General features: G+C 46.4%; 1 protein-coding gene and 1 long non-coding RNA gene across 2 annotated transcripts in view; one reads left to right on the top strand and one right to left on the bottom strand.

Moving 5' to 3' along the window:
- The window catches only part of LOC109577983 (uncharacterized), a 54,045-nt gene extending 46,852 nt beyond the window's left edge, over window positions 1-7,193 (bottom strand). Inside the window, exon 1 of the long non-coding RNA XR_002183634.2 lies at window positions 6,734-7,193. This is a non-coding gene — a long non-coding RNA (uncharacterized lncRNA). The remainder of the gene's footprint in view (window positions 1-6,733) is intronic.
- Window positions 7,194-7,233: 40 nt separating this feature from the next.
- On the top strand, window positions 7,234-13,228 carry TMEM200C (transmembrane protein 200C). The gene is made up of 2 exons (XM_019987003.2): window positions 7,234-7,754; window positions 10,604-13,228. Exon 2 carries the CDS (start codon window positions 10,709-10,711, stop codon window positions 12,485-12,487), a length of 1,779 nt encoding a protein of 592 aa, XP_019842562.2. The 5' UTR covers window positions 7,234-7,754; window positions 10,604-10,708; the 3' UTR covers window positions 12,488-13,228.
- The last annotated feature ends 13,588 nt before the right edge of the window (window positions 13,229-26,816 follow it).

The raw sequence follows: 26,816 nt of genomic DNA, 5'->3' as shown, positions 1-26,816 counted from the left end.
CACAGACATTAATACCTGTACCCCAAGCAACACCTACAGCAGTGGCCCCAAAATTTCCACATAGAACAGGCTTAGCGATAGGATGGGATGAGAAACCTTGCCATAGCAAGTACTCGGTTTTTACTTCTATATATTCATTTAGAGGTGTTCTGGGGAATGGTAGAGATGATGGGGACCAGAGGACCTTTTCTTCCCCAAGCTGCCCCCGACTATCTCGTTTCCTCCCCACAACCACCTTGCAAGAGACGAGTCAGACAATCAGACACTTGGGTATCTAATAATGTATCTAACATCCCATAACTAGAAGGGGCAGGACTACCTGAGTGTGAAGGGTCTGAACCCAAAGAGTGGTCCCAGAGTAGAGTGAACTTGATCTTTCAGAAAACTGGACTCAAGCCTCACCTCCACCAAACCTATTTCCTAGACTGATACAGACACCTCCAAAAGACACAGGTTTTAATTTCTTCTTTCATTTGAGCTAAAAAACATGCTGCTGCCCCATGTAAGAAACACATATTTGGTCACAGACGTTATGTACATCTGCGTGCACTTTGTGAAATAAAGAGTTCAAGGCAAAATTCCTTCTCTCACACCTGGATGCCTGTAAAGATGGGAGATGAGGTGAACCCCAGGTAGTGCTGATGCTGCTGGTCCATGGACCACATGAGAGAAGCAAGGGACTAGAGCATCTGAAGGGCTCTTCCCATTCTGAGCATCTTAACATCAGTGGCATGCTTGGCCCCTACTCCTGGGCCTCTTATACTCATCAGAGAGCTTATGTTCATGTCCCGACTGCTCACATGTCCAGTTCTATGCCTTCCCTCCACTGACCCAAATCTACCTCAGGTCAAGGGTGGGAGCCACGAGGTATTCCTGACCTAGCTTTTTCTCCCCAGTGATCATTATCTTCTAAAGTCCTCTAGCGCTTAGAGATTTTGCCCTCTTGCCCTGCATTGGTCACTAGTTATTTTTTGATGACTCTTAACTAAATTACAGGCTAACAGGGCCATGTCCCTTAATCTTTTCTTTTCCTGGGGAATACTCTTAAATGGTCAGCTCCTTTTCAGCCTTCAGTTCTCAGTACAGACACCACTCCTTGGCAAGATCTTCCCTGAATATCTGATCTAAGTTATTCTCTCCTGCTGCCTCCTTTCACCAGTCACAGCGCCCTCTTTTAATTTCTTCATAACACTCATCAAGCTTTGAAATTTTCTCAGTTGTTTGCTTCAAACTTTTCTATTACCTACCTGCCCCCTTCCCAGAGAGGGACCTCGTTTACCTGTTTATCACCCTACCCCCAGTGCCTAGAAGAGTAACTATAACATAGTAACTGCTCAGTAAATATTTGTTGAGTGAATAAATGCAAGAATCAAAAAGGTGGGTACACAAGAGGCACTTAAAAAAAAATGTTTGCAGGATGAGTCAGAGACTTGTCACCCAAGCTCTAGTCTTGAAATCTTATGTTTCTTTGTTTACCTGTTCATCACTCTACTCCCAGTGCCTAGAAGAATAACTATAACATAGTAACTGCTCAATAAATATTTGTTAAGTGAATAAATGCAAGAATCAAAAAGCTGGGTACACAAGAGGCACTTAAAATAAAATGTTTGCAGGATGAGTCTGAGACTCGTCATCCAAGCTCTAGTCTTGGTTTCTTTACTTTTGAAAAGGAGTTCCGTGTCTGTGTGTTTCTCCCTTCCTGCTGGGAACTCACAGCAGCTCACATCACAGTTAATTTTGAAAGGAGCTCCGACATGCGAGTTCCTATTAGTTTTCAGTAGGACAAGTTTTCTATCTGGAGTGCTCATGGATTATTAGAAATAATGGGGACAGCCTTGGTGTGGACGTTTGGCATATGTTTTGGGAACCCAGAGCACATTTAGTTGTAAGCTTCTTCTTGGCTGTTCTGTTGTTGGTGCCCTCTCTGCAAAGCCCTTTCCAAGCTCGGCTTTGATGTGCTTTCAGCTGTGCCAACACACCCTGGTTTCTCATTTCAGACCTCAATTATCTTATGAGGCACACAATCCAGCTTTGATGGTGTCCATGGAAAATGATAGAAAATACAGGCTGTCGGGGGAAAGTGAATGTACAGAAAGGAACCTTCTTATTAGAGAAGACAACCCCCAGTCAGTCTCTTGGTGACTTGCAAAATTAAGAATGAATGGGGCTGGAGGCAGAAAGCGAAGGCTGTCTCTATCACACGCCCCGTTTGTCTGGAACAGAGGTAGAGGTGCCTGGCTGATATGTTTCATCATTCCTTTTCCTCTGTGGTGGAAGTGTTCTGGCTTGAACTCTGACATGTTTCAGAAGCACAGGAAAACAGGCTGGATCGTGACCTTGACACAGCATGAGTTCACCCTTAGTTTTCAAACAGAAGTTCTCGAAAGTGATGCCGAGTTCCTTCTCCCAGAGGTTCATTTGTGGGCCTCTGGGGAATGGAGGCAGAGGCAAACGCCCGTCCCTCTGGGACAGCAGCGTCGCTGGGGAAGGGCTGGAAACACAAACCGTGTAATCTGGAACTGTGAGAAACAGTTTCCCACCCTTGGGCTTCCAAGTTCTGCTTCATCCAGGCTCTGCCGGGTGTCTTCTTGCCTATTCTGTTCCAAAAGAAATCTAATGGGGCTTTAACCCACTGTTGCATTTCCTATTTTATCAAACTGTATTATCCTTTGTATGTGCCATGAAAAAAAAGCCTGAGGCTAACAATGTATGTAATGGTGGGATGCAGATCGAAGACTGTGCCTGGTGAAATCTACATTTCAGATAAACAACAGAGAGCTTCTGAGTGTATGTTCCACCTAAGATTTTATTTGCTAAATCTGGTGCTTGGTTTATTGTTTTCTCTGATTGGGTTTTTGTTTGTCATGTTTTTTAATTGGCTGGGGTATGGAGAAGGAAGTAGGAAAGAGGAGGAGTGAGATATCTGGTGTCCCATGCTCAACCTTGGGATAGTGTTTTTTTTCCTTCTGCGGCGATGCCAGAAAAAAGCTTTGAAGTCTCCTCTGTGAATCCCTGAAACGTCCAGTCTGAAGAATGTCCTCTTGGTTGTGTTTTTGCAAACTCCTACGCTGACTCTAGAGTGACTTGAGTTTGCAATCTGGGTTCTCCAGCACTGAAATGAAAGGGCCCTAGTAATTGCAAAATGATTGAGGTGGCAATGGGGAGAGGGCTTTCACCCCCGCCCCCCTAGAGAGTGGGCTTCTTAAGTGACACTGAGCCAAGGCCATGTGGGTCATGAGGGCAACGTTGCTCAGTTACAATAGCCAATCCTGTAGCCACATTTCAGAGTGATTAAGGGTAGGGACTTCCCACATCAATGTTGGTGAATGTGAACAGAACTTGAGAGGGAGGGTAACAAGGTGGGAGAAGAGGTTCAGACTACCAAGGAAGATGGCTAAATGTAATGAGTGTTAAGGTGAAGGTGAAAGTCACTCAGTCATGTCCAACTCTTTGAGACCCCATGGACTATACAGTCCATGGAATTCTCCAGGCCAGAATACTGGAGTGGGTAGCATCTCTCTTCTCCAGGGGATCTTCCCAACCCAGGGATCGAAGCCAGGTCTCCCGCTTGCAGGCAGATTCTTTACCAGCTGAGCCACAAGGGCAGCCCAAGAATTCTGAAGTGGGTAGCCTATCCCTTCTCCAGTGGATCTTCCTGACCCAGGAATCAAATCAGGGTCTCCTGCATTGCAGGAGGATTCTTTATCAGCTGAGCTACCAGGGAAGCCCAATGAGTGTTAATCACATGCTAAACATTAGTGAGAAGGAAATGGCAGCCCACTCCAGGGTTCTTGCCTGGAGAATCCCAGGGACGGGGGAGCCTGGTGGGCTGCCATCTATGAGGTCGCACAGAGTTGGACACGACTGCAGCAACAAACATTAGTGAACGTGAACTAACCTTGCTTAATCCTCACAATAATGCTATGAGGCAAGCATGTGTCATGATCCCAATACATATGGGGAAACTGAGGCAGAGAAGCCAACACCACTGACTTATTTGATTAAATTCCATACTTAGTGTGTGGAGGATACGAACTGGTTCCAGAACACACGCCTCCAAACTACCTGGTTCCTGCATCTGAAAAACCTGAGAGATCAGAGCGTGGGGAGAAGCAGGAATTGCGGGGCTGCAGACACGGGCAGGCTTCTCCCACTGCACACTGTTATCCTCTCTCCTGTTCTGTTCACATTCACCACCAAGGACCCTGGCAGGCTGCGCACCACCACATCTCCTCCTGAGCCCCCCAGGCAAATACAGACAGGTGAGCCAGTCCAGGTTGAGGACATGACCAAGGGAAGTAAATTGATTGTGAATTACATATACTACATAAGGGTTATTTTTAAGAAAGAGCAGATGAAAGGCTTCAGTTCAGAGTTTAATCCAACTAATCTAAGCTCATACTGTTCTTAGTTTAGTTAGTTAAAACTAGTCAATCCTAGACTAGGAAATCAACCCTGAATATTCATCGGAAGGACTGATGCTGAAGCTCCAATACTTTGGCCACCTGATGTGAAGAACTGACTTACTGGAAAAGACCCTGATGCTGGGAAAGGTTGAAGGCTGGAGCAGAAAGGGACGACAGAGGATAAGATGGGTTGGATGGCATCACCGGCTCAATGGACATGAGTTTGAGTGAGCTCCAGGAGATGGTAAAGGACAGGGAAGCCAGGCATGCTGCAGCCCATGTGGTCACAAACACTAAGTCGAACACAACTTAGCAACTGAACAACAAAACTAAGTTCATCTTTTTCCTCTTCTTTTTTCCCAAGGCCCTCATTTCTCTCCTGTTGCCACATGTTCTGAATGCCCGGCTGAGCCCTCAGTTCTATAAACACTGATGAACTCTTATGAGTAGGTAGTCTTCACCCTTCAGTATCCAGCAGGGAGAAAGAGGGGGTGTCCCACAACCTCTGAAATCACCCCAATTGAACGGCCAGTGAAATCAGAAAAAAAGTAACTCCAGAAGAGAACCATTGTTCTTTTCAAAATAACCACATCACTTGCAAACCCGTGGGAATGTATGTTGATATGATATTATTACAGAGAGGATAAAGGACTGCACTGGAAACCAGATGTGATCTGATTTCCTCCGATACCCTGAGCTGAAAACAAAGAAAATAACTGAAGATGATACACTCAGGTGAAATGTAACAGTTCAAAGTTCCAAAGAACTCCAGTTTGGAAGGAAGCCTTTGAATAATAAACCATGACTCTTACTGCAGTCATCCACAGAAGAAAAGTATGTCCCAAGGCCTGTTTGTCTAGAAAAGCATTTTTTTCCTTTCTCCCTAAATCCCTCAGATAAATTTTAACTGTGCCAATGATGGCTATCATTTCTGCTGAAATTTGAAACTGTTAATGGCTTAATCCACCTCAGACCCTAATGAAGTTCTGCAATGCCATTCCTGTTTACACAGCTCAGCAGAGGCCAATGAGGACAGGACTTGCCACCCGTGGCCCCTGGCAGCCAGTTGTGTAATGAAATGATATCTCAGATCCAGTCTTTGTGCACACCACCAGATTTTTATTGGCATTCAAGAAGTCTGGAGGGCTTCTCTGATGGCTCAGTGGGTAAAGAATCTGCCTGAAGTCTAGATGTTCCGAGCCAAAAAAAAAAAAAAAGGCACCTTGAAAATGACTACTAGACCAGGTGATTTCTCCTTTGCAGTGATTTCTCTGAAAGGAAACACTCTATTGTGGAACTGAAAACTTTCCCTTCATTTTGACTTGTTTTTTAGCGTCTGAATAGGAACAGAGGTAGAAGGAGGTGGGCTCTGATCACCCCATCATTATCCAGCTTCAATATTTGCTTGGAAAGGGAGACGGACGCCACCTTCCAAACATGCAGATGCATGGTTTCCTTTGAGGGAAATATTTCTCCTCCACCCCCTCCGGCCTCCCCACCGTCTCCACACCCACCTCACACATCAAGTGTCCACATTTCTGTCTTTAAACCCATAAATGTCTGGTCTTTATTGTTCTTTTTGCAAAATGCAAGCTCTAGCGGTAAACACAAGAGGATGCCGTGTACCTTGGAGGAACAATCTTGTCCCTGACGCTGCGGGCTGCAAGGCCCTCCCGGGTGGGCTTCGTGAACCCTTGAACAGGCAAACTCAGAATACACAACAGCCTCTACCACCACCACCACCACCGCACCCCATCCCAGCAATATATTTCTGCCTGGGCCCCAAAGTTCAGACAGCACCTGCTCTTCTGTTGCTTTATTCTTGAACCCTGGCTGTCCTATTTCAATAGATAATTGAAATCTTTCTTACTTTCTTCTCAATTCTCCATGGGGAAATTCCACTTTGAAATGCTCGCTTTCCTGTCATTTTTACTTTACAGTTGAGAGGGCAGGGATGAGCCAGGAAACAAGACTCCTCTCTCCCTCTCGCTTTTTCAAAAATGACGTAGGGAGTTCGGACGGCCTCCCTCCCCCCACCTCCCGTCTCTGATGCTAACCCTGATTCCTGGAGAATTGCAGTTTTCCTTTGCAAGCTTGCTGATGAGCGCGCGGGTCGGAGCAAGAGGGGCTGCCAAGCGAGAGCCCCGGAGCCGATTCTAATCTCCGATGAGCCCCAGCTGCCCGAGTCCGGGGGAGCGGCCACAAAAGCCCGGCGGGGCTGGAGCGCGTGGACAGCGGACAGCGGCGGCCACGAGCCCCGCGGGGCGCGCGGCGCGGCGGGGGCGGCTCCCCTCGGCCCGGCCTGACTTCGCTGGGGGACAACTTACTGTGTTCGCTGTGCGTCCACACTGCCAACTCCCGAGTGGGAGGGGGGAGACAGCGCAGGCTGTGTCGTGTCCAGGAGTCGAGGCAACAAAAGAGGAAGAGAGGAGAGGAGAGGCGGGGTGGCAGGGAGGCAAGGAGACGCGGGCGCTACCCTCGGATGTTGATGGGGAGCCCCTCCGGGAGCAGCGGCCCGTCCTTTGGGGACCCTCCGGCCCGCGGCTCAGACAGGTAGTTGGGAGGGAAAGAACAAAGCTCCAGCCCCGGGCAGGCGGCGGTCCCGGGGCGCCCCAGGGGCGGGGAGGGCCGAGGCTGAGGCGCCCCGCGCCCTGCCCTCTCCGCGCGCCCCCGGCCCGGGCCCCCTCCTCCGCCTCCCCTCGCGCCTCCTCGTTCCTGGGGAAGCGGTTCTTCCGAAGGGACGCGCGCCGGCGGGAGAGGAAGTGTGGAGGGGGAGACCGGCGAGGCGGGGAGACGGGAGCCAGGGAGGAGGCGGGAGGCGGGGCGGGGCGGGGGGCGGGTGCGCCCCCGAGCCGCCTAGCCGGGCCGGGTACCGACTGCCATCCTGCAGCGATTTCCCTGTGTCATGGCTCCGGTCTCTTAGCAACCGCCGCGGGTCCGGCCGCCCCGAGCCGCTCTCCCCGCCGCCGCCGCCGCCGCGGGCTCAACTCCACCCGGCGGTGCCCGGCGCGCAGCAGCCACACAAAGAGGCGCGGGGCCGACCAGCAGGCAGGGCCGGACTAGGGGCCGGGGCGGCGGGGAGAGCGGCTCCGGGCGGGATGCGGGATGCAGAGAACCTGACACTTCTTGAAAACTCCGGGAAATGGCTCCCGCCCCGGCGCCGGAGAGGGATGCGCACCCGGGGCTGACGCTCGCCCCCGCCGGGATGCTGAGCCGCGCTCGCACCGAGGGCCCCGCGGCGCTGTCCCCGCGCTCCGCCGGCGGCTCTGGCTCGAAAAGTTTCTCCATGGTTCCTTTGTGTCGCCCGAGCGCCCGTTCGCCGGCCCCGACCTGCCCCCGTCTTCCCGGGTAAGTGAGTGATATTCTTGGCTTCCAGAGCTGCCATCTTGAGTCGTTCTGTCCGTCCCCCCGGACGCCCCCTCCCCAGCCCCCGGCCCCAGCCCGGGTCCCCCGCGCGGGTGTTCGGGACACTCGTGTTCCTGGGCGGGCTACGCGGCACGCGCTGCCGGGATACAAGCGAGTTCAGGATTGCCCTCACTTCGCTCCCGCCTGGCTTCGTTCCAGAGGCGGACTCCCAGCTGCTGCACTCATGTGACTCCAACATAAATAAGCAGACCTAAAAGGAAGGGCAAGGGGGGCTCGCTGCCCTGCCGGGGAGGGGCCGGGGGTATTGAGGACCCGGGCAGGGCAGGGCGCTTCCAGTCCTGTGGGCTCGGAGCAGCAGACACCGAGTGGGGCTTAATCCGTCACGAGCCGAGAACTTGAACGTCTCTCTTGGAAGCAGTTGTATTTTTAGACATCCCTCCTTTCTTTTCCCCCAGCCTCCATTACTTTGCCGCGGAAAGACCAGCACCAGGCTGTAAATTGCTAGGGCAGCCGAGCTCGAATGCTAAGTTTGTTTTCCTTCATTATGCACGAAGAAAACCTCCAAGGTGGTTCTTCCTCGCCATCTGACCTTTGTCAGTATTTCCCCGTCAGATGGAGACACGTTATAAAGGAGTTCAGGCTTCAGCAGAGCTGAAGGAATAATAAACTAGGGAGTTAATTACTGGCTATTAAACTAATTTTAAAGATCTTCTGTAAACGATTGTTGAAATCCGTTCCAGTCTTCCTTACTTTGTACCCAGAGCCAAAGCTGCCTTGTGAGGAGAAAAAACATGTGTGGACCTTCCTCCCCCAAGACATCCAGCATCCCCATCAGTGCCCAACAAAATGTTAGCGCTTCTCTTTTTTCTGGGAGAGCCACCTCGCCAACTGAGGCTGCCTTTGCTTCTAAAATGTCTGGCTCCCCAGTCCTTCTTAAGACAATCACTCATCTCCAGATTATTACATTAAAGATGCTGGAGTTTGTGTATCACTTAAAAAAGCAGTCTTTGCAGTTACAACTACATAATAAATGTGCTTATTTGGGGGGAAGAATGGACAGTAAGCTACTCTTGGATTCTGCTTTGTTTTTGTTTTTTCCCCAATCTCTGCTTACTGGTGCAGCTCCTACTTAAAAACAAAATTCAAAGCGTTTGTAAATGTATTCTCTAAGCCCTCTCTCACCTACCCAGTGTTTAACCCCTCTCTAGCCCACCTCACATTCCTGCTTACTGAAAGCCAACCAAGTTCCAAGGAGATATTGATTTGCAAGCATTGTAAATAGCTGATTGCCATTTGCTTTTCCACCAGTGGAGAAATGCTCTTGTCTTGGTATGATAGAGGGGATCAACGGGCAAAGCTGTTCACCCAGGCACCAACCTAAGCAACCCCCCATTTTCAAAGGGCAGTTTATTCTAAAACATGAATTATTTTATAAAGGATATAATTCCCAAAGGCTTGTGAGTGATATCTAAGCCTTTCAATTTCATACAATGCCCTTAATTTTAGCATCTCTATTATAGGAGGGAACACAACCAGTGGAACAGAAAATGTGTTACTCTGGGGATCCAGCAGGACTGAAATTTTTAGAAGCTGACAGATATCCACAGAGTTGCATCTGTGCTGTTTATCTACCCAGGCTTTATTATAAACCACTAAACTTCCTGTAAGATAGTCCACTGATTGTTGTCCCCCCTCCTTTCCTAAAACTGACCTCATGAGAAAAACATGGGAACTGCTCTCCCTTGGGAGATCCTACAAGCCATCATTATTATGTAGACTGCTGTACATAGTTAATTGCCTCCTCATTTGAATATTTGGATTCTTCAGAATGTGCTGTTGGCACATTAATAAGGGGTCAGAAAGCTATGATGGCAGGTCTTTCTTTTTTTTTAAGATTGGAATTTTCCCACATGAGAAAAAGATCTTTCTCTTGGAGATGCTGGGAGGACTGCTTAAATTCCCTGATGGACTCTAGCACATGATACCTTTAAGGGAGTTCCTCTGAGGGAGGAGAAGAGACCAGAAAGAAGAGCGCAGTTACATAACCTGTTACCTAAAACTAAATATTCCACCCCAAGAAGCTGTCCAGATGTTGCAGGAATGAGATGAGAGGGAAGGGGCTGTGAGAAAGATCAGCTTGCTTGAGAACAGTGATGGCTTGGAGACAAGTTGGTGGAAGGATTCATGGTCGGAGTACTAACATAGCTCTCCGGTGTTCCCCCAGCCGTGAACTCTTTATTAATTACCTGGGGTAAATAAGCCGCCTGCCATGATATGACTTTTCATTTCCGTCCAGTGAAAGGACTTCTTTTTGTCTTTATGAATCGGTAACTTTTGTGACTGTTTCAGGGACTTTGAAGGCCCCACAGATAAACAGACCCTCCTCTCAGTTAAGAGACTTGGAAGTCTGGGGCGCCCCCCCTTGGGAGACCAGGAGAGCCCGTTCCCACGAGCGCTGAGTCCCCACGTTAGTTTTCACTCATGGTCAGAACTCCGTTGGCTGTCAGCCTGGAGCTTTTGAATTGAGCACTGCTGGAATAGTACCTACAGTGTTCGGGGGATGGGGGAGAAAAGAAGACGTCCTCTCCAAGTGTGTTTAACCGTCTCGGATCAGATACGGCAACAGCGCTTCTCGTCCCTAATCCACTGCCGGCACCCCCTGGTCTCCACGTAGGGCACTCCTGTTAGCGGGTCATGGCCCGGGTATGTGGGAAGGGGTGGGGTGGGGGCTTGCACACGTGGTGGGATCCTGGAGCCGGACTATGGCAGAGCGCGTGGGATGTTGCCGCAGCCAAGCCTGCACCTTCTGACTGTCTTCCTCTGCTTTGCAGCAGGAGGAGGTGGAGGAGCGGCTAGTGGGCAGCTGGTGCACCCCACCCCCCCGCCCCCCGCACAGGCCTCCGGCCCCGGGTTAGCCCCACTCTCCACCGCTCGCTATGATCGCCACCGGCGGCCTCCTGAGGATCTCCGCCCGGAAGCAGGACCCCCTCCGGCCCCCGGGCCAGGTCCCCAAGCGCAAGCGGAAAACCAAGAAGAGGCGCAAGAACGACGTGGTGGTGGTGAAGGGCAAGCTGAAGCTGTGCTCCGTCTCCGGGCTCATCGCCCTCTGCGGGATCGTGGTGCTGCTGGTGGGCATCGCCCTGGCGGTGGTGGGCTACTGGCCCAAGGCCAACGGGGCCCACCGGGAGGGGGCTAAACAGCCGCCGCCGCCGCCCGGGGACAGCGGCCCCCGCGTCCCCTCCGTGACCAGCAGCAGCGGGGGCAACAGAAACCGGTCCAGGACCCAGCCGGCGCCTCCGGAAGGTGTCACCGCCAGTTCGGTGGGCGCGCCCAGGAGCACGCCCCCAGCGCGGTCCCCCGCCCCCTCCCCGTCATCCTCCACGTCGGTGGGCTTCTTCTTCCGCGTCTTCTCGGGCTACCTGCACTCCGACAAGCTCAAGGTCTTCGGGCCCCTCATCATGGGCATCGGCATCTTCCTCTTTATCTGCGCCAACGCCGTGCTCCACGAGAACAGGGACAAGGAGACCAAGATCATCAACCTGCGGGACCTCTACTCCACCGTCATCGACGTGCACAGCCTCCGCGCCAAAGACCTGGCGGCCGCCGCCTCGTCCTCCGGCCCCGCCTCGGCGCCCCCCGGGGCCGCGCCGCTCAACGGCTTCCTGGGCTACGTGCAGTCGCGGGGCCTGGAGCTGAAGCCTGGGACCCGCGGCGGCGCCGCCGGGGACGCCTTCGGGGCGGCAGCGATGCTGGCCCGCGGCGCCTGGCCCCACCCCGCGGCCCGGAGCGGGGGTGGCGGGGGGACCCCAGGCGCCGCGTCCCCGCCCGACCTGGTCTCGTCCCCGCGCCGCCCGCGGGAGCCCCCGAGCCTGGCGGAGGCCGTGTACAGCATCTACCGCGAGCGCCCGGGCGTGGCCGGCCGTCGCCGGGCCGCAAGCAGCGGCAGCAGCCCGGCGCCCGGCAGCCCTCCCGAAACCTGGGGGCGCCCGAGCACTGCCAGCTCCCTCGTGGGCTCGTCGCTGAGCGCCTTCGCGCTGCTACCCCTGCCGGGGGACCGCGACGGGGACGCGGGGGCCGCGAGTCGCGGCTGGCAGCGGCCACCCGGGGAGCGTGGCGCCCGGGAGATCCCGCTCGACCTGAGCCTCGCTGACCTCCGGGGCGGTGCCCGGGGCGGCGCGCGCTGGGCGCCCCGCGAGCCGGAGGAGCCGGCGGCCACGCGCACCGCCAGGGGGCAGGGCGGCCGCCTACCCAGGACCGGCAGGCACGCGGCCCTGCGGCGCCGCAGCACCAGCGGGCTGCCGGACTACCGGGCGGCCTCGTACCCCGAGCCCCCGTCCGCCTCGCGCAGCGCGGACCTGGACTCCAGCCTCCCGGAGCTCGCGGCCTCCCCGGAGTCCCCCGCCCGGCCGGACTCGCCGAGTTCCCATTCTGATGACCCGTCCTGCAGCAATAAGGGCTACACCCCGCTGCGGGAGACTGGCACCTCCCTGGAGTCGATGGGGGACCTGCGGGCCGGTGGAAACCCAGACGGGGAGGCTGCCATCGCCCCGGGGCCGGAGCAGAGACCCCCAGAGGATCCCGGCCAGGAGGTCCCCGAGGCCGAGCCGTCCCAGCCGGTGCAGAGGCAGTTTACAAACAAGGAGAAACTCTACATGATTTCACGGTCTCACGCCTCAGGGGTTGAGGACGGAGAACTGGAGAGTGCTGGCATTTAGGAAGAGAGAGAGAAGATAGGAGAAATGCCCGCAGGAAGCAGGGGGTTTATCCGCGGAAATCGCCCACTACCCAAAGAGCTGCAGAATGTTAGCCTTGAATTGCGTTCACGAGATTCCTGTAGATAATTCCAAGCAATTTTTTTTTCAAAGCAAACTAGTCTTATAGGTCCGATGGTGATTGTATGTTCTCTGAAAACCAAATGTATTAAAAGGTCAGCAATCTAGTTCCTTAGATAAAATTCTCTTAATTTTCTTAGGATCAAAATAATATATTTTTGACAGTAACTGTGCACTTTACTCCAACTTTTTTTTTTTTAAATCTCTAATCCCCCTGACCTGTACTCTGCCGCTGGTTTTGTCCCTAGCTGCTCGTGAATGACAAGCTTTCTTCCTTCTGTGCTTTTGGGGAGCATAGAAGGGTTTGTCTCAGTTCTCTGAGAACTGATTTTACTCAGTGAAGTCAAAGCCAAAAGCATGAGTTTGAAGAGATCACAGTTCCCTGCCCCACCCCTGTCTGCTCATCCCACCACACAAAGGCCTCTTTATTTTTGAAAAGGGTATTTACATTTTGCTACTAGGGTATCTCATGGAGACTAGAGGCCAGCATCGAGTGGGACCGTTACCTTCCTCAATTCACTATATCAAGTACACAATACTTCATGGAGTATTATCACACCTGTACTGAAAATAGCATTACCATGAAAAAAATCTTTTTTTTAATAAAACAAGTTTCCAAACAAACAGTTAAACATAATATTGCCTCATTTTGCCTCGGAACTAATACTTTAACACATGTAAAGCATGGGGCAGTTCAGCTGGTAAACCTAAGATATTTTGCTATGACACTACTACTGTGATTCAGCGCCATCCTCAGTCATTTCAAGCATATTTTAAACTTAAATACAGAGTAGAATTGAACGTTTGGGAGCATCTCTTCCAAATGAAATATTAAATAAACAGTAATTTTCAACAATGCTTCTACTTTACCTTTAGGATTAATCTACAGAGCACCCAGGCTTCATGTTCTTCTGCCATCCTTTGGCAGTTGACTATTTGATTTTTGCTTTTAAATTCAAGATCTTGAATCCATGTCCTACAAAGGCTAGCAGGTCATGTTTTAATAATGTGGTAGGTTGTTTATGCTTGATATTATTAAAAGTCAATTAGTTAGTTTTCAAGACCAGTAGACAAACACAGTAATTAGTGTACCAGTCTGATGAAACAGGTTCTCCAGTTATGGGTAGCTGAGGCTAGCATTGCAGGAATTTAAAATATTGATTTTCAAGGAAAATCTTGTCAAAGATGAGGTCCTCTTGACCCCCAGGGGTGAAACAGTGGGTCCCAGGGACAGAATGCAGATTCAGGGGTGAAGCTGGACCGCAGCTTTGGGCATTTGCTGGCTGTGTAGCCGTGAACAAGTCACAAATGTTGGGTCTCTGTGATCTCATCTATAAAAGGGGGATAACTAGACATACCAAGGGCTTCCCCAATGGCTCAATGGGTAAAGAATCTGCCTGCAATGCAGGAGACACCGGAGACGAGGGTTGGATCCCTGAGTTGGGAAGATGGCCTGGAAAAGGAAATGGCAAGCCATTCCAGTATTCTTGCCTGGAGAATCCCATGGACAGAGGAGCCTGGGGGTGGGGGGCTGTAGTCCATGGGGTCGCAGAGTCGGACACGACTGAGCGACTAAAAACCACCAGACATTCCACATAGAGCCATGAGGGGTGGAACAAGGAGGTTATGTGGACAGAGCCTGATCGAAAGCTTGGTTCAGAGCAGTACTCAAAGACAGTAGTTACTGAGACTGTTATCGTGATAACGGTGTCTGAATGCATGCTGCAGGAGAGTGGGCCTCCCTCCCACTAAGCTCTAGAAAGCCTGGGCTCAAATCTGGAAGATCCACTTACTATCTGTGTAACCTTAGGCAAATCGCTTAATTCCTCTGGGCCTCTGGTGGATGATATAATCTCTATGATTGCCTTCAGCTCTAAAATCTTTACTTAAATTCAGGGTATTTGTTTTGTCCCGGATACAATCCTATCATATTTGCACAGACAATTTTGCCAAGTGAACATAATACTTCGTCAACTCCATTTAGTGTCACATTCTGTGATCAATTTTTAAAGGGCCTAATTTACTCCCAGATTGAATCTGCATTATGCTCATAACACACTTTAAAGCTGTGGATTAATTTGTTTGACTCTTCCATAGAGCAAAAGTAAGTTCCCACTAATAAGAGTGACAAACAAAACCACACCGTCAGGTAGTGTTAAATTTCAAGTCTCAATTATTTTATAGCCCTTAACCAAAGTATTTAAAAATCTCCTCATTTTTCTTCTCAATTATCTTGCACACTGGGTACTTCATATACTGAGAGAATCTGATGAGTTGTCTAAAAGGAAAAACATTCTAGTGCTCTAAAATGCTGTTCCTAGTCCTCAAAAAATACACTATCAGATGTTTAGCAAATAATAAACCCACAGCCGCTTAATTTGACTAAATAAGGGTGGGCAGAACATTCATATCTTACAAACTTCAGAAAATTCAGTCCCACCAATTGCCTGGACTTAACAACGCTGATTACCTCATGATATTGATCAGATTAAATAAAAACTTCTAGCTCACATTGATCTAGATACAGGCCCTCTGAAATTGAGTAACTTCAGCAAACTAATTTAGCTCGGTATCAAGTCACATCTCTCTTAACTACTGAGCAATTTAAATGGAGTTTTTTTTTTTAACCTGGAAATAAAGAATGAGCCCAATTTTCCAAATCTAGGCTGTCATCAGACCTCAGAAGGAATCCTCTGCAGTTATGATCATAGTGGTACATGATCCTTCCTGTTCACAGGAGCAGAGATCTTCTGCAATAATAATGTTAAATGTTTACTTACTACTTTCTATGGACCAAGTTATCTTCTGCACACTCTAGACATTGATCTCAATAACTCCCCACTCAGCCCTCACTCAGCTCTATGGAGATAGGGCTATTATTACACCCACTTTACAGGGAAAGACACAAGGCATGATGGAGTACTCACCCAGGTTACACAGCTGGTGCACGGTGGAGCCAGGATTTACAATGTTGAGGATTATCTGTATGTGTTGGCATATGCCAGGCTGAAGCTGGCATTTCTAGAGACCATCAAAATATTGTCTATGTTTTTAGCATCCTGCTTGATTCCTTTCCAGAAACCACTGTTAGGGATATCCAGGGAAGAATCAGAATGCACAGCCACTTAAAATCTGGACTTTGCATTTAAGTCTTCAGACTGGGACAGACAAAGCTGTTTTAAAGTCAACTTTGCAGCATTTGTTGAAGAGATCTTAGAGATGACAGAATCAGCCCCCCTCCTTTATTTATACATAAGAACTAGAAAGAGTCATTTGTTCGAAGGCAAACAGCAGTGGCAGGACTAGAATGTTAAAAAGAATTGCAATAATTGGCATATGCATTGCCCCACATCCTGAATTCCTATCAGACTACTCAGCATCTCTGGGTCTCCATTTCCTTCTTCAGACATTGGGAATAACAACTGTGTCCCCCCTCACAGGACTGGATTAAATGGATTCACACCTGTGCAGAGGGCTGACAACCAGCTTGGAAGGTAGAGAGTATTATAAAAAGTTTTTAGAGCTTTATTTAAAATAGAATCAACTGCTAAACAGAATGATTTCATATGACCTTCCTGTTTATTAACAGAATAATGTTAGGTTTGAAATCTAGAGAGTAAGGCAACACGGCATGGTGGCTGGAAGCCTGACTTGGGGTTTGGTTCGGAATATGGGACCTGGGGTCCACATCTGTTCAATGGAAATAATCTTGGAATTAATTATTTAATTAAACTACATAAACTAACATCCGTGAAGGACTTAGAACAACTCCTGGCACAAATAAACCTTTGGTAAATGTTAACTACTGTTATTAAAGGCAAAATAGAAAAAAGTAATTAGTAGGCTAAATTTACTGCTCAGTTGTTAGGGACAACCATATAAACTTATTATACTGGAAAAAAAATCTGTATAATTTAGACATGTTAGAAAAAAGAGAATTTAAAAAGTGAGAATGGAGGCCCCTGCAATGGTCCCCAGTAGACCATGGGATGAACGAGCACTGGATGAGTATTCCTCACGGTCTGGAGTCATAATATTTTGTGACAAACAATGCCTATGCAAACCAGCTTACTTGGCTGGTTTTGGTCAGTTATTTCATTTCCATTTATGGTGGGCTGGTGACATCGAAGAGGCCAAGCTAGCTCCTTCCCACCCTTTCCACCCCCAACTCCCACCCCCATGGTCCCAGCCCCTTTCTATGAGAGGAGCCAGCATGGGAGAAAGTGAGGAGCAGGTGCTTGTGGATTTTCAGAACCATGTCAACAACAGTTCTTTATATACTAGTTTTTCTTGAGTCATTTTGTATAGTTTTTAATGATGGAATTTTGAAACTTTTTAGAGAACTTAAAAAAAATCTGCCAAATACATTAAATTAGAAACCAAGTATGAATTTGCATTTTAATCAGAATAGTATTTTTGCCAAGATATGAAAATATAAATATATACGAATACATTTTACAGTCACGTAAGGAACAGGATTGATCTTCATGGAATTTGTTTTCTTTAGACTCAGGCCATTGTCTGATTGATTGATTTAGGACACAAAATCATGGGTGAATATTTAAACTTTTGAATGACAAACTCTGAAAAGCATTCTAAGGCTTTTCTCCCTTCGTTTCTCTTAGCAAAATCATCTTTTAGGTCCTCTCTTCAAAAAGAATGACTTCCATTTAATAGATATGAAAATTCTATGGGATTTAAGTCACCAGCTTCCCTGGTAAAGAATCTGCCTGCAATATCAGAGACCCAGGTTCCATTCCCAGGTTGGGAAGATCCCCCAAAGAAGGGAATGGCAACCCACTTCAGTATTCTTGCCTGGAGAATTCCACGGACAGAGGAGCCTAGTAGGCTATAGTCCATGGGGTCTTAAAGAGTCGGACACAACTGAGCAACTAACACTTTCAGTTAAGTCACCACAAACTGGGGAGTCCATTTGTACTAATAATTTTAATCAAACAGCTGCCTGACACCTCCAAAGACCTGGGGAGCAACCTCTTCCAGTGTGCTAATTTTCTGCAGTGGCAGAAAAGCCCTGCTCTGGTGTTGGGTCCCTCTGGGCAAGAACCACAGCAGGAACTATAAATGGCCCAACCCTGGAAATTTAGGTTGCATCCCTGAGCCAGGGTTCTCTCATGTTTCTAGAATCTCAGATATATTTATTCAATTTTAAATGGGCTTCCGAAAACCCTCACCCCAGCAACAGTGCCAGCCTGGAATATAGCCCTGTATGGCAAACAGAATGTTTGGCTAAACCAATACTAATAGTTTTTTTTTTTTTTCTATGTTCATAATGTTACTGTCAAAAGACTAAAAAAGCTTAAGCACATCCACCTAGAGCATCATAAAGCCCATGCCCTGTCTCACCACCTGTGTCACTTTATCTGAGCTTCTGATCCTACACTGTGGCCAAGGCCACTAAGGCTGAGACCGTTGACTGTCAACCACAAGAGAGGAAAAAAGTGGGCAGATCCAGGTGTGGAAGAGCTGACATCCTGCAAAAAGACAGAAAAGATAAAGCTAAGCTGGGAAAGCTTTTCTGTTTCACAAACAAGCACTTACTTACACTTGTTTACAGATTATTTGTATGTAGACAAGTGTTTTAAAATGAAACATTATGGTAAATTTTCATTTCAGGTCAGTTGCTCAGTGGTATCCCACTCTTAGGGACCCCATGGACTGCAGGATGCCAGGCTTCCCTGTCCATCACCAACTGCCAGAGTTTACTTAAACTCATGCTCATTGAGTCGGTGATGTCATCCAACCATCTCATCCTCTGTCGTCCCTTTCTCCTCCCGCCTTCCATCTTTCCCAGTATCAGGGTCTTTTCCAATGAGTCAGTTCTTCAAATCAGGTGGCCAAAGTATTGGAGTTTCAGCTTCAGCATCGGTCCTTCCAAAGAATATTCAGGACTGATTTCCTTTAGGATGGACTGGGTGGATCTCCTTGCAGTCCAAGGGACTCTCAAGAGTCTTCTCCAACACCACAGTTCAAAAGCATCAATTCTTCAGTGCTCACCTTTCTTTATAAGACAAGTGTTTTTAAATGAAACATTTTGGTAACTTTTAGTCCTTAGAAAATACTATTTCAGCAAATGTGTGGCTGAATATTTTCCAATATTTAAGAAATTCAAACTAACTATGTATTATTGAAATTAATCCACTTGATATTAGGGACTGCTAAATGTCTAATAATGTTTAATAATGGAAGGAGGGAAATGTATCTGTATATTTACAAAGAATTGTTTTCTGATGAGAAACTCAAGTACCTTTAAACTATATCCATACTTTCAAAGGGAGAAAGTACACAAGTTGTTGTAACTGGTCTGTTCAGTTCAGTTCAGTTGCTCAGTCGTGTCCGAATCTTTGCAACTCCATGAATCCCAGCATGCCAGGCCGCCCTGTCCATTACCAACTCCCAGAGTTCACTCAGACTCACGTCCATCGAGTCACTGATGCCATCCAACCATCTCATCCTCTGTCGTCCCCTTCTCCTCCTGCCCCCAATCCTTCCCAGCATCAGAGTCTTTTTCAATGAGTCAACTCTTCGCATGAGGTGGCCAAAGTACTGGAGTTTCAGCTTTAGCATTATTCCTTCCAAAGAAATCCCAGGGCTGATCTCCTTCAGAATGGACTGGTTGGATCTCCTTGCAGTCCAAGGGACTCTCAAGAGTCTTCTCCAACACCACAGTTCAAAAGCATCAATTCTTCGGCACTCAGCCTTCTTTACACATCCAACTCTCACATCCATATATGACCACTGGAAAAACCATAGCCTTGACTAGACGGACCTTTGTTGGCAAAGTAATGTCTCTGCTTTTCAATATGCTATCTAGGTTGGTCATAACTTTCCTTCCAAGGAGTAAGCGTCTTTTAATTTCATGGCTGCAGTCACCATCTGCAGTGATTTTGGAGCCCAAAAAGAATAAAATATGACAGTTTCCACTGTTTCCCCATCAGGTCCATCAAAGCCAGACAGGCTAAAAAACTACTTTGTCTCAATGTAGGACTTTGGCCATTGCTGTACGTGATAATTGCCTGACTCCATTTTACATAGCTTATAACTCAAGAGAAAACAATTTCACCTGTAGGAACAAACAACTTTAGCTGAAGCTGCTGTCCTCTGGGTAACCAAATTCATTTTCAGATCAGTTCAGATGTTTAGGGCTTCTATGGTCCTCAGATGGTAAAGAATCTGCCTGAAATGCAGGAGACCTGGGTTCTATCCCTCGGTCAGGAAGATCCCCTGGAGAAGGGAATGGCAACCCACTTCAGTATTCTTGCCTGGAAAATCCCATGGACAGAGGAGCCTGGGGGGCTATATTCCATAGGTTGCAAAGAGTCTCACACACACACATAGGAGGCAGGTAGGCACGGTGCAAGGTGGGAAGGCTGGTGCTTATGAAGCAAACACAGTTCCAGACCACGGGGTTTGCGATTGTGTTGTTGATACAGGCACGTGACCAGTCACTTCAATACAATGTAAGAAATATGACCACTATGACATGGACCCTGCAGCTGAATCTCAAGAAATGAAGAAAGTGTCAGCTGGTGCAAAAAGGTACAATAGGTGTGTCAAACAGCAGAACCAGCCTGAGCAACTGTGTGAAGGCAAAATGCAACTGAACAAGCTAGACTGTCATAACACAACATCACAAGATAATATGTCTTTTCCAGAGAATCCCCCAACTTGCAGAGAGTGACCTGTTTCAAAACAATGAAAAACAACAATAAAACTATCTATCTATGTATGGGGAAGGTTGACAGACAGACATCTCCTTCTATAAGCAGTAGAAGCATTTTGGGGATCAAGATTAAAGTGATTTGGGCATTAAAGTACTCAAAAAGTATATACTATACCATTTGGTATTTATTAGACATTTAATTTGGTTCCCTGGTGGCTCAGGTGGTAAAGAATCTGCATGCAATGCAGGAGACCTGGGTCGGGAAGATCCCCTGGAGAAGGGAATGGCAACCCACTCCAGTATTTTTGTCTGGAGAATCCCATGGACCGAGGAGCCTGGTGGGCTACAGTTCATGGAGTTGCAAAGAGTCAGACATGACTTAGCAACTAAACCAAGCTCTCTTTATGAGCAAAAATTATTTTTGCTGAATCATATAATGCTTCTACGATAACCATTTATCAATAGTTTAAATGTTCAAATCCTGGATATCACTTCTCTCGGTGTGGTAGGGAGAGATAAGACTGGGATGGGGAATCCACAGCACTGTGTGTGTGTTTCCAGCAAGGTGGATAATGTCATGTTGCTCACCCTGCCCTGAGGACTGGGAACAGGACTGGGAACATGAACTCAGGGCTATTTATCAAGCTGCAGGGCACTTTCCAGAATCTAGACGTGACAACGGAATGTATTTCCACATTAATTTGCAACATCATCTATATCAAAGCAAAAATAATTTATCTTTGTTAAGAAAGCGTTCCATTCCTATTTTTTCACACCCATGTTCATAGCAAAGCAAAAGATAACCCAGCTGTTCTGATGCAAATAAGAACAAGATAAATCTGAATATTCTTTATGAATTGGCACCAAAGGGCTAAGCTTTTAAATTTCTAAGTAGCCAGTCATTTGAGGATAGTTACTGAAACCAGATTCAGCCAGAATAATGGTTTTGCACTGTATAAATGTAACCTAATACTTCATTTACACATAAACCTGCAAACTAAAAGATAGGGGAGAAAACCTACTTTTTCAATACAAATATTCTAATAAAGTAAAAAAAAAAAAACAGTATTATTTTATTTGAATTTCTCACATTTTGATTTCTTTGAAATCTTTTTAGTGGGTAAATGGTCAAAACAAAAGTATAAAATGTGTTCTTTTCTCTAATCCATCAAAGTAAGAATTTTGCATTACAGATCAAGTTCAACAGACATTATCAACTGCAGTGTCAACATCAGGGCCATAAATCTTTCATAGAGATATATTTATTGGTAAGAGATTTAAAATTTGAAAATACTGGGAGCTAAAATGCTATAGTTAATATGGCCTGGCAAATGATGTCAGGAAGAAAATAGAATTCTGGATAGAGCAAGAAAATTCAAAAGACTAATTTGGTGACCTAAATGCTAATCCTTCTGCTTATATAACTACACATCTCAATGTGTTTGGAGCACAAAATATTATTTCACTGCTTGCACATTTTATTGTACAGTTCCTTCCATTTGTATTCCTAACTTCATTTCAGCTTTATGCCTAGGAACATTTCCTGATTTATTAGTCTTGCTTGGGATTACTAACTTAGGGGAAAAAAGAATGCATTTATAATGAAAGTCATAATAATAATAACAACATATATGACAATAATTATAATAGGCTTAAAGGAACCCAAAGAATAATCTGAATACTTTACTAATAATATAGTAATTATTTGTGCCCATTTTAAAAACTGTCTTCTCAGAGAGTAAATTGAATGATATCTTCTTAAAACATGTGCTGCCAAAACACAATTAAAATGCATGTTTGCAACATCTGCCTTTCTTAATGCCATGAACGTTGGACCCTAAAAATTTTCTTTTATTTTTATCATATATTCTAAGTTGAGATTTAGGGGTGGATGCTTTCCAAGATTTCTTTTGTTATAAATTAAATGAAAAAAGAAATTTAATAATGCCATAGCTGCTTTTTTTTTTAATGTCAGCTTTGATTAAGTGAATGGCAATTAAACATAACACTTACAAATAAGTTGAACAGAGAATCTGGCTAGCCTGTGAGGATGAATCATCTTCAATGGAATTACCAAATAATAGTAAAAAATTAAGTAAATAAAATAATATGAAAAGAAAAAACTTCTTTCAGGCATGATTAGGGCCATGAGTAAAAATAATCCAAGTTGATGAGTGGCAATTTCTAATGCAGCCTAATTTTAGAAAATTATTTGGTGATTGTATAAATGTGACATGCCTGAAAAATGTTAATTAAACTGGTTTTACACAATGGTTGAGACGTATAATTATTTAGCCATGCTCCCACAGTCATTTAGAAGGAACCTGTTAGTTCCAACTCTGAAAGGCTCTTATGGATTCTAAGCCCTGGAACTGGTGGTTGAAAGCAAAGCCTTTTCTATCCCCTGAAAATGATGAGGTCCCAGAAGTGTCACAGTTGTGTTTCATTCATCTGTGATTTCATTGACTCATGTTAGGAAGAACAGCATTAACAACAATCAGGTCTCACCTTAAATGCTTTCTCTCTTGCCCAGGATCGTTCAGCATACTTAATTCATGGAAGAACGACAGTGATAAGGTATTAAACCAGGTCTCAGAATAAATAACCCAGCCATCGTATCTCTTGATTTATAAGAGTTCTGTGCAATCCATCTTCAAGGCAGAGGAAGGGGGGATGGTTGAGAAAAATGAGCCCAAGGACCTCTTAAAATCTGGGGTATTTGTACCATTATGTCCTGAAACTTATATGAATGCCTGAGACTGATGTCTAGGTCTTGGCCTGGAATTACAGATTTGGGAATCAGGCTGCTGAAATGAAAATTAGGATTGATGGTAGAATGATCAAGTGGGAGGATTCCTGGGTCTTTGAGTAGAAGTGACATAGGAAGGGAGATCTCGGATGTGTTCACGTGTACCCCTGTGGTCCCGCTCCAACATGGAAAAAGGTCATGTTTGCAACTTACTTGAGATCATGTATGCTTTACCTTGAGTTCTATGGACAAAAACAGCATAGCCAGAAAACCCTTGCTTCAAGCAGATAATAGTTCTTATGATATAGATGGCAACCTTAAGAAAATCACCAAAGAGCAAGACTTCATTTCTATGTCACAGAATACTGTCGCAGCCCAGGCTTAGGAGAAACGGTGCTCATATTTATAAGCAGCAAAGTAGATATGCAAGACTCCATGGTCACTTCAGATGCTGTATTTTTATTTTCCTATCGTGTAGTGGGTATTCTCCTTACACATCCTGCTGCTAAGTCACTTCAGTCGTGTCCGACTCTGTGCGACCCCACAGACGGCAGCCCACCAGGCTCCCCTGTCCCTGGGATTCTCCAGGCAAGAACGCTGGAGTGGCTTGCCATTTTCACTATTATGAACCTCAGTGAAGACCTAAATGCTTTAGAAGCTCTGGGCCTTGCCAAGTGGGCTTAATGAAACTAGAAAAAAGCCCTGAAAGTAAAACAAAGCAAACAAATGTCAATTTTACAGGCCCTGGAACTGTCTGCAGACCAAATTTGCATAATTAAAATAAAATAGGAATAATTTATTATGCAACTAACTTGCTCAGTTTGAATAGACAGGATTTTTTTCCCCCTAGACTCTAATTAGAAAATTCAGAGATGGTCACAATAAATTTTGAAAGAGCTCATGTTTGTTCTAATGCATGCCAGTTGGGGGCATTTTTAAGGGAAGATTTGCTAGGAAGAGTATTTAAAGAACTCAGCGTGTCACACCGAGAACAGTCACTGGTGGGGATCACACACTTGACATGAACTTGCTTTTCTCTGATTTAGTCTTTCTAGAACCAGTCTATGAACTTCTCGAATTTCAAGGCGGAATATAATCCTATGCAAAACACAGCAATGGTTAGATAGCATCACCGACTCAATGGACATAAATTTAAGCAAACTCGGAAAGATAGAGGAGGACAGAGGAGCCTGGAGTGCTGCAACTTATCAACTGAACAGCAACAAAAACAGCAAAAGCAACACAAATTTTATCTGATAACACTATTTCATGCACTTCATTTAAATAGCATCAGTAACATTCACTTCAATTCTGGTTTTCCAAAGATCACAATAAAAGGTTCAAGGCTGGGTCTAATTGGCATAAACATGGTGGGAATTTTACCACTGTTGAAGGATGAATCATCTGATTTAGGTTAAAAACCATCTATCCGGCTTTATCCTTATTGAACACTTACATTGATCCTTGTGAAATCTTCCCTGAACTGCTTTGTGCTAGAATTGCTCTGGTGGGCAATTCCAAAACCATTTTCAAAAAGAGTCAGTCTTAAAATTTATCAACACCCCATTTTCAGACTGCTTCATGTAAAATCACTTTCTCGTGCTTTTATCCCTAGGTGACTCAGAGAGCTTCTCATTTGAGTTACAATTTTACATTTTTCTGCACCTTGCTCCCCCTACCGTTGAGAAGATGTCTCTGCTCCCTAAAGTTAAAAAAAAAAATTCCACGTTTCAAGGTATTCTATGCTTTTTCTGTAAAATTAGTGCCCTGCCCCGGTGCTCCTTGGTCAATGTGTGAGGCAAGCTAGATAATAAACATTTCTATCACTACTATGCCCATCGACATCAATAATCCCTCTCTGTAATCTGTAATCTTTCTGAATTCTTTAATGTAGCTAGGCTCACATCCTGACCATGTGAACAAACATTCACTGCAAGGGTCACTGCCAACTTTTCTTGATCTATGTTACCAAGGCCGATCACATTTCCCATTACTGTCACTTTTACTTGTCCATTTATTCTACAAATATCTATCATAAATCTCGTTTTCAGACCGTGTGATTAACAGAGAAATATGAAAAGGATGCACTTCTTGAGCTTGAACTATCATATTCTAGAGGCAGACACTGACATGCAAACAAATAGATTTGCTATGTGACAAGTGGAGTGTAGCCAGGCTACAGTCCCACCAGGCTCCCCTGTCCATGGCATTTCCCAGGCTAGAATACTAGAGTGGGTTGCCATTTCCTCCTCCAGAGGACCTTCCCAACAGAGGGATTGGACCCAGGTCTCCCACACTGCAGGCAGATTCTTTACCATCTGAGCCACCGGGGAATATACATATACATATGTGCACATATATACATATCATATCCATTGTTAAGAACGTGCGTTTTCAGCTCTGAGCTAAACCCCCAAATTTTGTCACCTGCAAAACTGTATCTACTTCAAAAGGTTTTCGAGGGAAATAAAGCACATAAGGTAGATAAGGCCCTGTGTCTGGCCTGTAGTTGGTGATCAATAAATGCCAGCTATTATGGCCAATCACCTGATAGCTTCCCTGGTGGCTCAGTTGGTAAAGGGTCCGCCTGCAATGCGGGAGACCCGGGTTCGATCCATGTGTTGAGAAGATCCCCTGGAGAAGGGAAAGGCTCCCCACTCCAGTATTCTGGCCTGGAGAATTCCATGGACTGTATAGTGCATGGGGTCTATACATAGAGTCGGACACGATTGAGTGACTTTCACTTTCACTATGACCGATCACCAGCAGTTGTCTGGGTTTCCTGAGATGGGCACTCTTCCCTCATCACTTTGGGACTCAAAATTCCTTCAGCTGGCTTGAGAAAGTATTTTGAGTGAGGCAAGACTCTGGTGTATCAACACGCCTGTGACTGTACCACCACGCATCTGGGGGTGGGCCTGGCCCTGCTGCTGTCCCCCAGGGTCATCAGTCTGGAAGAGCGGACGTGGGGTGGAGGAGAGCAAAGGCCAAACCTCAGACCCCAGCATCTCTGCATCTGTGTAACCCCACCACACCATCCCAGGGTGACAGCAGCCTCTTTACTTCCTCCTTCTGCAAATCGGTCTTTTGGCCAAGTCCTAACTCAGAATCATACAGCACAGAACATTCTAGAAAAGAAAGATCCAGCTTGACCAAGTTGACACAGTTGAGAAAATAACAGTCTGTCTGCCATTGACTTGCCATTCAATACACCTCCCGGATCATATTTAACTTCCAAATAAAGACTGAAAAATATCATGCTTCTACCTAATATGATACAACCACGCTTTATGTCACTGAAAATACCGAGTCCTGCCCCCCAACATGCTGGACCTGGTGAAATGGGCTCACCTGGCCACATGTGAGACTGTTTAACCATCTGAAAAACAAAGAGCTCAACACTGAAACCCATGCTTTGTTTAAAGATGAGAGCCTGAGTCTGCCTGGAGATCTTTCAATGTTAAATTATTTTCAATCCACATGTTCTTCTTGGTGCTGGGTCCTTGGGTTCTTGAAGTATAGGAAGAGGTCTCTGACTGTTGAGGAGCAAGTCTTAACCCTTCTAACAGGACACATGCATCTCAAAGATCTGATGCGACCTTTGAAGCCTTACAGCGGGGGTGAATGACAGGCTGGTACAGTAAACAACCCCTGGGGAGGTTAATAGACACCTGTCTGGTGACTTCAATAGCACTCTCACCCCCAGAACTTAAGGACCTAAACCACCATGCTAATAAAAATGAAATTTTAAATAACATACACGAGCTTTTAAAAACCAAGGC

The sequence above is a fragment of the Bos indicus genome, chromosome 24, assembly GCF_029378745.1.
Source record: "Bos indicus isolate NIAB-ARS_2022 breed Sahiwal x Tharparkar chromosome 24, NIAB-ARS_B.indTharparkar_mat_pri_1.0, whole genome shotgun sequence".
Taxonomy (NCBI): Eukaryota; Metazoa; Chordata; class Mammalia; order Artiodactyla; family Bovidae; genus Bos; species Bos indicus.
This window is presented reverse-complemented; position numbering and strand designations above follow the sequence as displayed.

What these genes read in the sequence shown, in the direction of transcription:
- TMEM200C (XM_019987003.2), top strand. Translation starts at nt 10,709, where the DNA reads ATGATCGCCACCGGCGGCCTCCTGAGGATCTCCGCCCGGAAGCAGGAC.